We start from the raw sequence: 14,197 nt of genomic DNA on the forward strand, positions 1-14,197 counted from the left end.
ATGAAGAGGTTTCTCTGAGATGCCCAGAGCCTTCCTCCTCACCCTTCCCGAAGAACCCCAATCTGGCTCTGTGTCTGATTAACTCACTGGGCACATTAATGAGCCTCGCCTCCTGCTCCTATGTATTTACTGTTCAGGTTGCCATACCATTATGCCAAAGCTATTGGGCCGTAGGAAAAAATGTTGCATATATTTCTCAAAAATCTAATCAACAATCACACAAAATTTGAGAATATCCCTGGCAGCTGTCTCCTAGAAATTATGTTTCTATGCAACTTAATTACCACACCAAATACGATATGAGGGGAAAACAACACCAGCCAGATTACTTCTCCAAGTAACATGATGAGGAAATGTTGTTAATTAACTGGAAAGTTACAAAAATGTGGACATATAATGTAACAGTAAACGTTAACCAACAACGCATTTGGGGTTTTTTTTCCAGACAAAATATCCAAACTTGCAATACAATGTCCACTTACAGATACACAATGGAACAATGCGTTTATTGACATTCAACCGAAATCATAATAATTCCTTCCCAATGTGTTTTTGTTGGCTAAACCTAAAACCAGACAGGACTCTGGAACCTGGTTTATACTCCACCAGAACCTACTCCTTGCAACTCTGGTGTGCAAAAAAAAAAATGCCTTTGAACAAAAACCAATACCATTCGACATGATTGGAATAACAATTAAGTAATATCTAAACTTTTGGAAGGTTGAATCCTAGGTATTTCCAGTTCATTTCAACAAAGTCCTGTTTCAAGCAGATAATCAGCTCAGCTACGTTGCACTCAGCAGCAGATCTCATATGAAAAATGGGTTTCCTTTTAGGAACAAAAAATGCTCTCAAAGGCCTTTTGTAATCAGAAACAGCAAGGATCAGTGAGTACTAATCATAGTCCAATGTGCCCGACATAAACATAATTATAGGTGCATGTGTAATGCCATTAACCTAATGGAAATCATTTATTTGGCAACCAACAGTGGTCATTTACCTAACAAAGCGGCAAGGGCACATAAAAACCTGAGAATCTGTCAATGTCTCACTGAAAAATATCTCAATGCTAGTGTGCTTTATATCTAAGTGGGCAATTCAAAGTCATATCAAATGGGCCTCTGTGTCATAAGGAAGTGGAGTAATTAGCTGTAAAAACCATTGATGCAGATGGGAAGGGAATACTATAGTCGGAAGAGTAATCTACCTCCGTCAGTAGAACATTTTCTAGAAATATGTTTGAGAGTGTTGGCATGCAAGGTGAAGCATGTCATTAAAGTAATCATCTACCAACAATTTTCTTGATATCCATCTTTCACCCCCTGGCGGCTTGAAAGCTGTTTTTTTTTTTTCCTTCATAGAAAATGATGGCTGGTCAGCTCGACTTCACATGTACATACCGTATCTCGACATGAATTCCAACATTCAAAACGTAGAAATGCATCAATCCACTCCTGCAGCATAATCATCTTGTCCTATGTTGTTTATTTACATGCTCAGTCGTATCTGTCAAACACTGCACACTGCCCGGGTTGGAGCTTTTCTTACGCAGTCCCTAGAGACACGTAAGCAAATATAGTCACATGCCACAAACATAATCAGCTAACTGCAGGAGCCACAAACATACCGTATTCTGCCATATTTGGACAGATCGGGTAAAATATGAACACGTGGAGAATGAGTATACATTGCAGTGTGGTTTGACAAGCTTCTGGGTGTTTTGATTTATTTTTTTTCCTCATGAAAACAATATTGTAACCACTAGAATCCAATGCAACTGGTATAAAAATTCTTGTCCAGCTGACACCTCGCCAAGTGGGTGACTGTTGTAAATTACGCATCGGATGAGTCAAATTCACCTTTTTTTTACGACTTCATGCTTAGAAGACAACAAGCAATATCTGCATCAACAACATTGCCCCTTAGCTTACATAAACCTCTACTATGTTAGACAAAATTGCCTTATTTTTGAGATTTGGATGTACCTGAAAATGTTTGTCAACAGTCTAGTAGAGTGGTTTTACACACCATTTCAACATGAATGGTAGTGAGCGGAGGTTAAAAGAGGAAGCTGGGCTCTAATAAAGTATACACTACCAAATTAGACTGGTACGGTAATTTAAAGTCATTCTGATTGAACCAAATCACTGGCAAAGAGTGAAGAACAGAGCTGTGTTTGTGTCTAATTCGGTTAGGATTTACGTTTCTGATGGATGTTTCAGTAACAGTCTGCCTGATGTCACTTCTCTAACTGACGTATGGTTGTTCAACACCAACTGCAGCTAAATTTCAACATAAAACAAAAATGACACAAAAAGATTCATGATAGGGGATCATGGTCTCAACATCTGACTACGATTTTCCAAGATGCTCGGAGGAGAAAAACATTACTTTTTCATTACTCAGCAAATTGGACCCCATGAGATACAGTTGGGGATCCTTCTGGCTCTGCAGGCCCTCTCCGAAACCTTATGAGCACAGAAATTCCTGTAGTTGTAGCAATTTACTGACAGGAGCAGAACAACTGTTCCCACCCTTGTTCCTACTATTATTCATGCACATGTGATGTAATTTAGATGAAGAGGCAGATATAATAACACTTACGGTGTTAACGGGTGGTTTATTTATTTGGGTGGAGGTTGTATTTCTGTTTGGAAACACGTCAAGTAGAATCAAATTTGCCTGATATATTAAATAGCTAACGACAGCTGGCGCTAATAGCCTCTTAATTAAATCTGTCATTCAAAAGTTTGGGACGTGTGTGGCAGCTGTGACATCAATGCTCGCTCAATGGCTTTAAATGGCTCAACCGCATAAAGCAAAATGGAGAAATTCTCATATTTGATAAGAAACGTTGGTGGTGTTGGGGGGGAATCATTGGAGACTACAGTGTGTGATTCCTTGTGCACATTTGCTGTGAAAAAAGTGAGAGGGGGGCAAGGTGTCAGAGACTATTGCAGTACAACGCTGCCTGAACATGCCATGGGCTACAATTTGTCTGGCTTCATAGAGTGGATTTCTGTTGTGCCAGAACAGGTCGTAATTAATCTCTGGTGTGCCAACAAGGAGAGGCCAACTATTGCAAATAGTGTGTCTTCTTGCAGATGGTCAAGGGAAAAAGGTATGAGCTGGCTCCACGGTCTCCTCATGTCATGGTACAACTGCACCAGTGGAGGAAACCGGAAACCGCAGTCAGCTGCTCAAAGCCTGATCATCTTATCCTGACGATCTTTAAATCGCACTCTCTTCTCACTTTACTGCCTGGAGGATAATAATAATCATCTTCATTCAATGAATCAAGAGCACGGTCCATGATTTTTAAAGAAACAAAGCTTTACACAAAATATACATATTGAGTCAGTATGAATGCAAGAACAGGGTGATGACCATCATATCCCCACAAATTCTACTACAAGAAAGCTGCTGAGGAACTCCACTCGCCAAATTATTACAGAAGACTGAACAGTTCTTGATCCCTCGACTTCAGTGATGGTCACTCTGGGCTCCCAGAAGACACAATGATAACAGTTACAATCCCTGGTATCTCCTGAGGTCCAGGCCCCGTGAATTCTCACACAAACACACACACAGAAGCAGCAGCAGCAGCATCAGCAGCATGATGCCACCCCTGCATCCCTGGATTTCAACACGACTGCGGTTTAAATTGTGAACCAGCCGGCTGTGAAGTCACAAACCACTTTAATCCCAGCATGTGTGCACTTTACCTCCACTGGCATCATCCACACCAGCGTGCCTCGTTTACAAGCAAACTACAAGCAAGTTGGGACTTTGTTGAACTTGAAAACTTCTCATCTACCTGTCTGGGACTTTTGAATGTTTACTCTCACATATCCTGGGACATAAATTACTGCCAACAATTCCATTATAATGTGCATTGTTTGGTCGGTTCAGTTGTGAATATCATTAGAGGTTAAGCAATGATGTTCAGTCATAATCACAGGAGGAGTAAAAAAAAAAAAAAAAAAAACATTTACTTACCAAATTCAGCACCGTTTCAACAATATCCCGGTTGTTGACCTCTCCAACCTGGATCAGTCCGATGACCACGGCGAATTTCATTTTGATATTCCGGATGGGGACCGACGGATTGATAATCCCAGCCGGGAACACCACTGCACCTGAGCCGGACATCATCATCCTCGTCTCGCGGCCGGAAGCGCAGACCGCAGCCGCGTGCTGCCGGTGACCCGGAGGAGCGGGTTGTCGGTCCGAGAGCGACACCGACACCGACCCCGGCATCGTCACCGTTCTCTCGCTTGTCATTTCCAGCCCGAACCACCGGGCTGCTTTTCCGGTGCTTTATTGTGCACGCGTTCTCCTTTACAATGAATCCAAAGCGCTGCTGCGCGTCAAAAAAAAGGGGGCAAATAACCGAGAACACTGGCGAAGCGGCAAAAAAACAACAACTAAACACGAATAGGAAACCACTCTCTGTCAGTAAAAATCCACTCCGGGGAGTTCCGGTGAGAGTCCGGTGTGTTGTCGGTGTGCCCGCCGGTTAAGTGAGCAGGCTGAGCAGCGGTGTGTACACTGTGTGTGTGTGTGTGGCTCTGTGAAACGTGCGTGTCCGTGTCTGTGCTGCTGTCACCGCCATGTTGCCGCCCCCTGCCTGCGGTTCCACTCAGCACGCCTGCGCCGGCTGCGGGGCCGGAGGGCTCGGGTCCGCCGGACAGGTGGCGCTCCTTTGAGAGTGTAGCATTAGCATGGTGGGTTTTTTTTTTTTACTAAGTTTTTCTATTGGTCGATGAAGCCAATTAGCTTACAAAAAATGTCTGGATACTAATTGACATTAATGATGTTTTTTTTGTGTCTCATTACTGAGGTAGCACCCCCATATGATTAATATGATTATTATAAGTTAGCCTAATTTATTATTGTGCATTTTTTTTATTTTAATTAGTTTGTTGTGTTCTTTGTTAGTAATCGATCTACAATAGCAACTGGCTTTGTGTGTCATTATGTTTGTATGTTTTGAACAATTTATGAAAAACATTTAATAAAAATATTAGTGATGCCTATTGGTAATAAAATCCCATCAGAAACTGGATTAGATTAGTTAAGCTCCAGGTGTGTATAGTTCATTGATCAGTCTGTGAGGCACATTGGTTACCCTGGATAGTCATATGCAAAGCAATATAAAGGTTACCCTTGGTATATGTAAAGCAGAATAAAGGTTACCCAGATAGTCATAAACGCAGCAACATAAAGGTTAGCCTGTCTTATGCAAAGCAATACAACAAATCCTATTACAGTGAGGTGAATCCCCTCGGTCAACTTTTCTCCAGTGATCATGGTGAGATGGCAGCAGGGTCCGCTTGCTGACACATCACATTAAACTGGGAATCACAGTGAGAAATTAAGCCTAATACTGGCATTTATGGGAATTCATGATTTGCTCGGTTTATAGCTTAACCTTTTTCTTTTTAAATATTCCTGGTTTGCATCCATCACTGTTGGCTTTTCATGTTTCCGTCTATATATTTGTATCCATCCATCCATTATCTGTAACCGTTTATCCTACTCAGGGTTGCGGGGGTGGAGACGATCCCAGGTGAAATTGGCAGAGTACACTCTGAACAGGTTGCCAGTCTATCACAGGCCTGGCACATATAGACAGACAACCAATCACACCCACATTCACACCAATTTAGGCAATTTAGAGTAATCAGCTAACCTGTCCAGCATGTCTTTGGACTGTGGGAGGAAGCCAGAGTAACCCACGCTAACATGCAGACACACAGAAGGCTTATCTGAACCCAGATTCCAACCTGGAGCCCTCTTCCTGCTGGATGAATGAGTATATTTTCCTTTTTAATGAAAAAACATAGCCTACATTATATTGTAAATCATGATGCATATTACTGCCCTGTGTCTTTAATGTTTTATGAGACAAACAAGACAAATGGCTCCTCCAATACCTCATGTGTGGCCTATACTTTGCCCACAGTCAATGGGAAAAGATTTACAGAATGTAATAACACATAATAATGACAACAAAAAACACCACCAGGTTCCAGTGGTTATATAAGTGACACTGACAGCTTGGCAACAACCCTGTCCATCGTCCTGACTGACAGCCAGAAGCTGAGCTTGCATTTCATGACCTCATTAAGCTCATCTGTGTCAGCAAGGCTTCACAAGAGGGAGAGACGATGGTACATGCTCTTCATTCATTCTCTATTTGATTAATTTTATAATATATACAGAGCAATTCAATAAAATATTGTTAAATCTTGTTTATTGTTGTGATTATTTAAATTAACTATTAATCTCCTGGTGTTGGTTATTTTTATATTGTAATATTGTAAATGTGTTTCAGAGTGCTACACCTTTTAGACGCAAATTACAAATAGATTTATGGACTAGTTTAATTAGCCATGATTGCATTACAGCTACTGTGTCCTTCAGGAATGATCCATTTGCATGTTTTATGTGTCCTTCTAATGTCCAACTCAATCCCTATATACTTAACACTTTGTGTTAAGCTCGCTGGTCCCCATTCCAAGAACCATAAACCCTGCCAGAGCTGAGTAGAGGTCAATGGCTTTGACTTTGCCATTCACACACTAAGAGCATATTAGGGAACTGAATCTGAGGATCCAGACTCAATAACCTGCAACAATGTCCATGTAACGATGTATCAGTAAGCTCTGCCAGCAGCGTCTCACTATATCCTGTAAACAATCCTTTTATATACTTCCATCATTTCAAAGGTTTTAAATAGATACCAGATGGGATATTTTTTCAAGCCATTAACTAAAATGAATTTGAATATTTTACAAAACTGGGTATAGATATAGTGTGGCATCCTTAAAGGCTGAGACAATAACAGTAGTCGACCCATTAGACACTGTGAACACTTCCACATTCAATATCTTAAGAGGATGTGGAATTAATTTCAATAATGTTTCCTCAGGTGTTTATAACATTTGGTCACGGAACAGATGAACCTTCTGCTGATCAGAAAGGGCCACCTAGTGGACAAACATAACAAACAAGTTTTGGCCATTCCATACAATTTGTAAGTAAAGGCCAGGAAAAATATCTACAGTCTTCACTTGATCATACTTTTGAATCACTGCTATTAAAATGAGTGGAAAGCTCTAATAAGGTGTCCATGTAAGTCCATTCTCCAATGTGGACAGCAGTCATGTATTTCTATTAAACGTCCAGTAGAGGTCCATCTCACACCAGATCAGACTACTTCTTGGCAGTACACGTGAGAATACATCATCGTGGAACGTAAACATTACTGACAATCTTTAATATCAATTGTCCATAACAGGAAGTTGCTCCTTCACGGGTCCGTAGACGTCCATCATTTCTTAAAATGTCTTGTTTTATCTTTTTCAAGTGGGAGCAAGATAAAAGAATCAGTGCATCCAAACATGTCATAATGTTTTTTATTAAAAAAATGATGTCTCTTGTATTTGACTGCATAGTCCAGTACCATTAAGCAGGTGATCAAGTCAAACCTTAAGTCATTCCTTTCACAACCGTTGGGAGGTCAAAGTTTAATAAAATTACACCCATTCCAAAATAGCAATACTGAAGCAAAGTAAAACCAGCTTACAATTTTGTACCGTATGTACGACAGGATAGTTGACCTTCACACCCCTTCACACATATACAATATATACATCTTGTTTGCATGTACAGTATATTCACACACCTATATACAGAGTCTACATCATAATAATTATAGCTTTAAATCTGAATGAATAACATATACATGCTTCCCAGAAGCGTTTAAGAGCTTGAATGTCCTAGACATTGTAGATTAAAGTAACAGTAATACAATATTATTAAAGATAATAATTATTATACAGGTATAGCAACTTCAAGGTAAATAAAATCCTAATGCTAAGGACATTGGCAGGATGATTAATTTCCCATTGAGTAATTATGCTCAGCACCTATAAAGATGTCCTCTTTTGTCATTGTGCAAGGAAAGAGGAGATCTAAATCATTCTCAGAATATTTCTACTCTTGGAAAAAAAAAAAACCAATAACGGAATAAACTGTGCTTTAGTTCTGGGGTCCTGTCTATGTTGTGTGTCTGCATGTTAGCAATGACTCAAAGGCTCAATCTTGATCTCAAGGCTGAGCAGACACAGTTTCAGATTTTGGTCTCTGGGCCGTCTGTGATCAGCGACTGGAAGGAGTTTCGGATCCGGGCAGCTTCTGCTGCACAAAGGTGACCAAAGGCTTTGTTGTACCAGTCTGGAGTCCTTCCCCTGAAACCAAAACAGTATATTCAATATACTACAGCATACAAGCACGTACACGGAGCTTAAGACGCTTGTGGGACTTACTTCAAGTCCACTCTGCAGATGTGAGTCAGTCTGGACTTGCCAGAGCCGCACGGCTCCAGCAGGTAATTGGACTCCAGGACTACAGCTCGTACCCCTCCAACAGGAGGACAATCCTCATGTTCTATAGACACAGACACCAGGGAGCAGGCGCCTTTGGGCAAGTCGGTCCTCCATGACCTTCGATACACAGAAAGAAACTGAGTATACATCCTACTAGAACAGACATCATGGCTACTTCCAGGATGATAAATTGTTTTATATACTGTTTTCTTTGTCTCCCCACTCACCTGAGTACTACAAAGTCCCTGCTGGGATGAGGGGGCATGCGATTGAGGACATACTGAAACACTTCCGTCTGCTTGTCCAATGTCTCACACACTTTCCACTGCAGCAGGTCCACATCCCACAGGTGGCGCTCTCGTAGCACACGGTTCAACACTACAGACGGCGGGGCTTCCACCTCCACCGACACTCGCCAACGTCTCAACGGATTCCCATCTCCCACCTGGATGGGACATGAAAAAAAATCAGCATCTTTCCTGTGGTTCTCCATGTTTGAGAGATCGAGTGTTGCTTGCTAAAGATTTTATTATGTTTTTGCATTGGCTGTTAATAATTTGGAGCTGATAAGTGACATTTTGATGGATAATTATTTATGAAACAATGAATCGAAGGAAGAACACCAACCTTCTTATAGTAGAGCTCTGTGTTGTCAGAGCTGCTGCAGGACACCCAGTGTTTGGACTTTTCCCGGGCCTCTTTGTGCTGGTTCTGAAGTCTCCACTCCATGTGAGTCTGGTACGTTCCATCACCATCCTCCAGGAGCTTGCACAGCTCATCAACAGTTGGTGCATGCAAGTCAGCCTCCACGTATGAGTTACGCGACTGCGTTACCATCTCATGAGGGATCTGATGGGTGCATAAAAGCCTGAGGTCAGATTCACAGCCGCTACACACAGAGGGATGCATGTGTGATATTGCATCCAGGCATGAAATCATTGCATCATCGCGACTAAAGGCTCTTGTACCTCAAACAGACGGTTGCACTCTATGATCATATGAGCGAGGCCCTGTGTTGCGGCGAGGTTTTCATTCAGATCCTTCTGGTCTGGTCTGCCAGTAGCATACTTCTTCTGCATGGCCCTGGGGATTATGGGGAACTTATTAGACCAGCAGAGTCCCCGTGTCAATGTGCCCACAAAACACAGTACATAAAGCCTTCCTCCTCTCAGCAGGAAATCCCTTTGATCCGTTTAGCAACAATTTCAACATGCTAAATTAGAGAGCTTTGCTTTCTACACAGCATGATGTCATAAAACACTGAGCTTTATGCGATGTCCCTTTAAAAGTGGCCCAGAAAGACAGAAATGTACTGCACCCCTGAGGGGTTAGCAAGCTGTGTGCCCCATTTTATGTCTATCTTTATGAAGTACTAGGTGAAGATAATCATGCAGGAGTTAATAGAAAGCATACATGTCTTGCTCATTATTTTTTTTAGGCACAAAGTGGCGGCAATGTTCCCAAAATCCCAGACAGCAAGCTAACTAACACGAGAAGACACGAGAAAAACAAAAATACCTCGGGGAGAGATTGTCCTTCTTGAGTATGTTGAGATGAAAGAGGGAGGGCGCCAGGCACACAGCGATGTTCATGGGTGTCATCTGGTTCTCCTCCACAGAGGAAGTGACATCGCTGAGGAAGCAGAGCAGTGTCTGCAGAACCTCTCTGTTTTCATCCGACATCAGCATGATGGCTGCCTGGACGGCTTGTAACCTTTGGTCCTTCGGCACATCTGCACATGGGAAAGAATTGATTTCTGTTATTTCCTCTTAGAAAAGCAATCATGAACTGTCAAAGGTCATTGACTAGATTTGAAATTGCAACCCCCGTGCAGCCACATGTACTCGGGTGTAATTTCACAGTGAGACAATACAATTAAAAGCCGACATGGGACACAAAAGACAAGCAAAGATGGATGTCCTTACATTGGTAGATGTGGAGGAAGGTCTCGCCCAGCTTGCTGGTGAGTAGAGGCTCGGGTAGATCCCTGAAGAACTGTTTCACCATGTCAGCCACATCATAGGCAGACTGATCCTCATAGTTCACATTGTCTGGAGAATTCTCGTTCATCTGCCTGAGAGCTTGAATTCGAGACTTCACCCCTGATTTACGAAACAGGCCCACCTGGAGGCAAAAACGGGAGTGTTAAATAATTAACTCGACAGCTGGCAGCAACACGTACGCCACGTTATACACGTTAGATTAACCCATCCGCTTTGTTACATCACATGCGAGAATGCAAGGGAAACCTGAGAGTATGTGCACTCGGGCTGACCTGGTCAAGACACTGGCTCCTCAAGTACCGCAGGGCCTGCTGCAGGCCAAGAGGCAGCGGCTGTCCAGAGCGCTGCACGTGCACTATGAGAGGCACTCCGAACACATTCTTATCCTTATAGTCTGGTACCTTCATTCTCTTCATAAACTTTGGCACAGACCTAGGAGAGACATCAACACAGCATCTTTAACACGTTGCACTACTGACTGAAAAAGAGACGATGCTATGAAACTACATACAGAACTCACATTTACTTAACATAAAATAGTAGTAACAGCTTGTAAGCCAAGTACTGAACAAACACAATGATTAACTGTACTAATATTATCATTTGAGCAATATAGTTAGAGAGGAAATCAGTTTAAAGGAATAAAATGTGCCGTCACTGATAAAGAAAATAATTGATCAGTGGGCGTTAAAGTCAGACTGACCATGTCCAGCCGTGCTTGTTGGACATGGAGTACTTCTCCATGATTGCTGTAAGACGCAGCAGAGAAAACTTCTGCAACAAACTCAGCTGGCCTGCCGACTGGTTGGTGATCTGCAGGGACGCCACTGAGTGGCTTAGGCGATTGGATATCTGAAAGCTGGGCCATCGTAACCTAATGTCATAAAAGAGAAAAAGAAAATCAGTTTTCTCTATGTTGACCGAATACTTAAACAGATATAATTTAGAATATTTAAGTACTTTCAATGTGATTCCACAAGTCTTACCTATTAGGTCTTGTGAGTGAAGCACCTACTCCAGAGTCCCTTCTTTCCCTGAGGATTGGGGATTCTGTCTCAGCAAGTGATACTCGGTCTTTGTCCCCGTAACTAGGTGTAGTCTGGCTTTCTGTGACAGAGTTTCCCTCAAAGTCCAACGTGATCTGACTGGAGGACTGAAGACTTACTGCGTGTTCCCTCTCGCCGTCCACCTGCAGTAGCCCCTCTCCAACAGGCAACAAACTCTTCGACCAGTGGTCCACTATCTGCTGTAGACCATTGACGTGCAGCAAGATATCGTCCAGGTGAGGGAACAGGTCCTCTTTCTCCAGGTCTATCAGGTCCCCGGTGCTGGCGTACAGATGGGAGCCAGGAACGTTATCGTACACGCTGACGCGGCTGCCTCTGGAGCAGCACTGGGTGACAGGCCTGGGTTCCTTCCTACATGTAATCAGTGGGGAGTCCAAGTGCATGCTGCCTGTGTGCCAGTTGATAGAGGCCCCATTGGTTGGGGACAGGCTCTCTATGGACAGTGCTTTGGGGAAGGTTCCTGGCTTGTGGTCTTTGGGAATGTGGACCACCAGGTCTTCATAGGAGCAGAATTCATTCCGGCGGTTTTGTTCTGCGACTTCATTCACCTGGGTGCCTGAAAAGATGTCCACGTCCTCTAAATACATGCCGCTGCGCTTGTAGTCGGCCCGGTGGGCTTTACGCTCTTTCAGGCTGGGGGTGCTGACAGCGCTGCCGCTAGAATGGCTGCTACCCTCGCTGCCAGACTGGCTCGGCAAACATTTGTTGGACGGTATTTCTGGAGCCCCACCATCTCCGTTTGTGATCTCCACACACTGCAGCTTCTTCAGTGCCTCGGCCTCCTGCTGCAGCACGGGAGAGCTGATGACCAACGCCTTACGACCTCTTCCCAGAGTTCCTCGGGAGCGCAGCGTCTCCATGCGCTTCAGGAAGTCTTTGGCCCGGATGCGGCCTGCCTTGCCGTGCTTATCAGACCTATAGTGCGCAAATTCTTTGTGGATGTGAGGCATTGTGAGAGAAGTAGAGTCTGGCATCGCTGCAGAATCGGAGCCGGTGCGGTTGGAGCAGTCCGAGTCCTCCGTGCTGAGGCCCCTGTGGCTGCTGCCCCCACTGCTTTCACTGTGCAAAGACGAGATCTCAGGCTCGCTGAGGTCCGTCAGAACACTCTCGCTGCTGGTGGTGGTTCTCAGAGGCACGCCGTCCCTGGAGGGCTGACCTTCCTCGTGGTTTCCCAGCAGACAGTCAATGTCCTGTAACCTGGACCAACGCCGGCTGCTCCACTCAAAGGTCCATTTGTCACTGATAGCAAACACGTCCTCTTCGTCAGAGTCTTCGCTCTTGGGAAAGACAGATTATGTAAGGTCAATACTCGGGGCCTAGATTCAATCATAACATCAGCTTGCTTGCAGGGTCAGGCATATCATCTATCCTAATCCACAAAGAACAGTTGGAACAAGGAGGATGTGCTCAGAATTAATAACATTATAATAACGTTGGACGACCGGCCAAAATAACATAAAATAACACCAGACAAATGATTCCCTTGTCCATAAATAGACCAAGGCAGGAAAAAACATCCGTAATATAAGTCAGCAGGCTACATTCCAAAATAGGGACAGATAAAAAGCAATCCCAGTCAATAGGCACGAATATAACAAAGGCTCAATCTCAAATATCACAGATTCTAGGTTAATGGGATGAACGCTGTTTGTTTTGTTTCTGCGTAACTTAAAGCAAACTTTGTAAGAAAATACATTTCTGACGACGGCATTGACCCCGAGTTACAAAACACAACACGCCCTCAAAGGTGTTATATTTCATACTCGTCTGCCAGGGAAAGCAAGGCCTCCATGTAAGCCTAAACTCTTACCTACTGAATCATCAGTTACATTTGTTTTTTGTGTTTTTTCAAAAAATGCATATAGTGCACAGTGTCACACTTGTCACAGTGTTGAACTTTTCATACAATAATGATGATAAAACTTTTAACGACGAGCCGACACTTACTTTCTTCTTCGGAAGATTCACGTCAAGTTTCATAGAGGCACACTTGTTCAACGTGTTGAGTCGCCTGAAAGACATAATAATAAAAACTTTATTCATACAGCACCTTCACATGATTGAAAAGGGAATAAAAAAACATTTCAGAACTCCAATGAAATTAAGTTAAAATGGAAATAAAATAGCCAAAAGTAAAAAAAAATAGGGTGTAATAACATTAAAACGATGAGATATGTGGGAAATAAAATGTTGTGCTCGTATTAATAAGAAATCTCAGATTTCCAGGCACGGAGTTCTAGATCTGAGGGGTATAATTTATTCTATAACTAACTGGCAACCAGTGAATGGAGTCTTCTCGTGTTTGTTATTAGCTGAGCAGCTGAAAGCTGAAAAATGAGCCGAAGAGGAAAACTGTTCTAAACAAACACCAGAATAGCCTCCTAATGGCCACTTAAGAAATAAATCCCATTCTGTTTTCTATTTAAGTGTTAACCAGATCAGCATCTGGTCTGGATGCACAACCAGACCCAGAGGGAAATTCAGTTTGTCCGCTCAACGATATCCCAAACCTAATGAACACCGGTAATTGCCAGTCGCTCTGTTCTCTTTCTCTCAGCGTTGCATCTAAGTGATTGTGGCTTGAAAGGAGATGTGCAGTAGTTAGAAAAAAGGGTGATTTAAAGCAAACCAATGCATTAGTCAGATTTATGTTGCGTTGGTACATCTGAAGAATTTAATCTACAGATGCATCAGTCAGGCTTTTGCACTTGGCATACTAAATTTGCTCCTT

At 42.9% G+C, this 14,197-nt stretch overlaps 2 protein-coding genes across 7 annotated transcripts in view; both read right to left on the bottom strand.

Annotated features, from left to right (window-relative positions):
* Positions 1–4,284, bottom strand: part of nbeab (neurobeachin b) — a gene marked incomplete at its 5' end in the record, with an annotated part of 172,100 nt that extends 167,816 nt beyond the window's left edge. For all 4 annotated transcript variants that reach the window (XM_084019133.1, XM_084019131.1, XM_084019132.1 and 1 more), the window contains one exon: positions 4,000–4,284. In XM_084019133.1, the coding sequence (XP_083875259.1) occupies positions 4,000–4,284 (285 nt within the window). The remainder of the gene's footprint in view (positions 1–3,999) is intronic.
* Positions 4,285–7,384: 3,100 nt separating this feature from the next.
* stard13b (StAR related lipid transfer domain containing 13b) overlaps positions 7,385–14,197 on the bottom strand; it is a 52,496-nt gene continuing 45,683 nt past the window's right edge. For 2 of the 3 annotated variants that reach the window (XM_084019135.1, XM_084019136.1), the window contains 11 exons: positions 13,414–13,477; positions 11,386–12,743; positions 11,103–11,273; positions 10,672–10,831; positions 10,322–10,520; positions 9,915–10,128; positions 9,365–9,479; positions 9,024–9,245; positions 8,624–8,841; positions 8,337–8,513; positions 7,385–8,258 (listed from right to left, as the gene is read on the bottom strand). In XM_084019135.1, the coding sequence (XP_083875261.1) occupies positions 8,141–8,258; positions 8,337–8,513; positions 8,624–8,841; positions 9,024–9,245; positions 9,365–9,479; positions 9,915–10,128; positions 10,322–10,520; positions 10,672–10,831; positions 11,103–11,273; positions 11,386–12,743; positions 13,414–13,477 (3,016 nt within the window). In that variant the 3' untranslated portion in view covers positions 7,385–8,140. The remainder of the gene's footprint in view (positions 8,259–8,336; positions 8,514–8,623; positions 8,842–9,023; positions 9,246–9,364; positions 9,480–9,914; positions 10,129–10,321; positions 10,521–10,671; positions 10,832–11,102; positions 11,274–11,385; positions 12,744–13,413; positions 13,478–14,197) is intronic. The other variant, XM_084019137.1, reaches the window with a different exon arrangement.

The sequence above is a fragment of the Eutrigla gurnardus genome, assembly GCF_963514095.1.
Source record: "Eutrigla gurnardus genome assembly, chromosome: 10".
Lineage (NCBI taxonomy): Eukaryota > Metazoa > Chordata > Actinopteri > Perciformes > Triglidae > Eutrigla > Eutrigla gurnardus.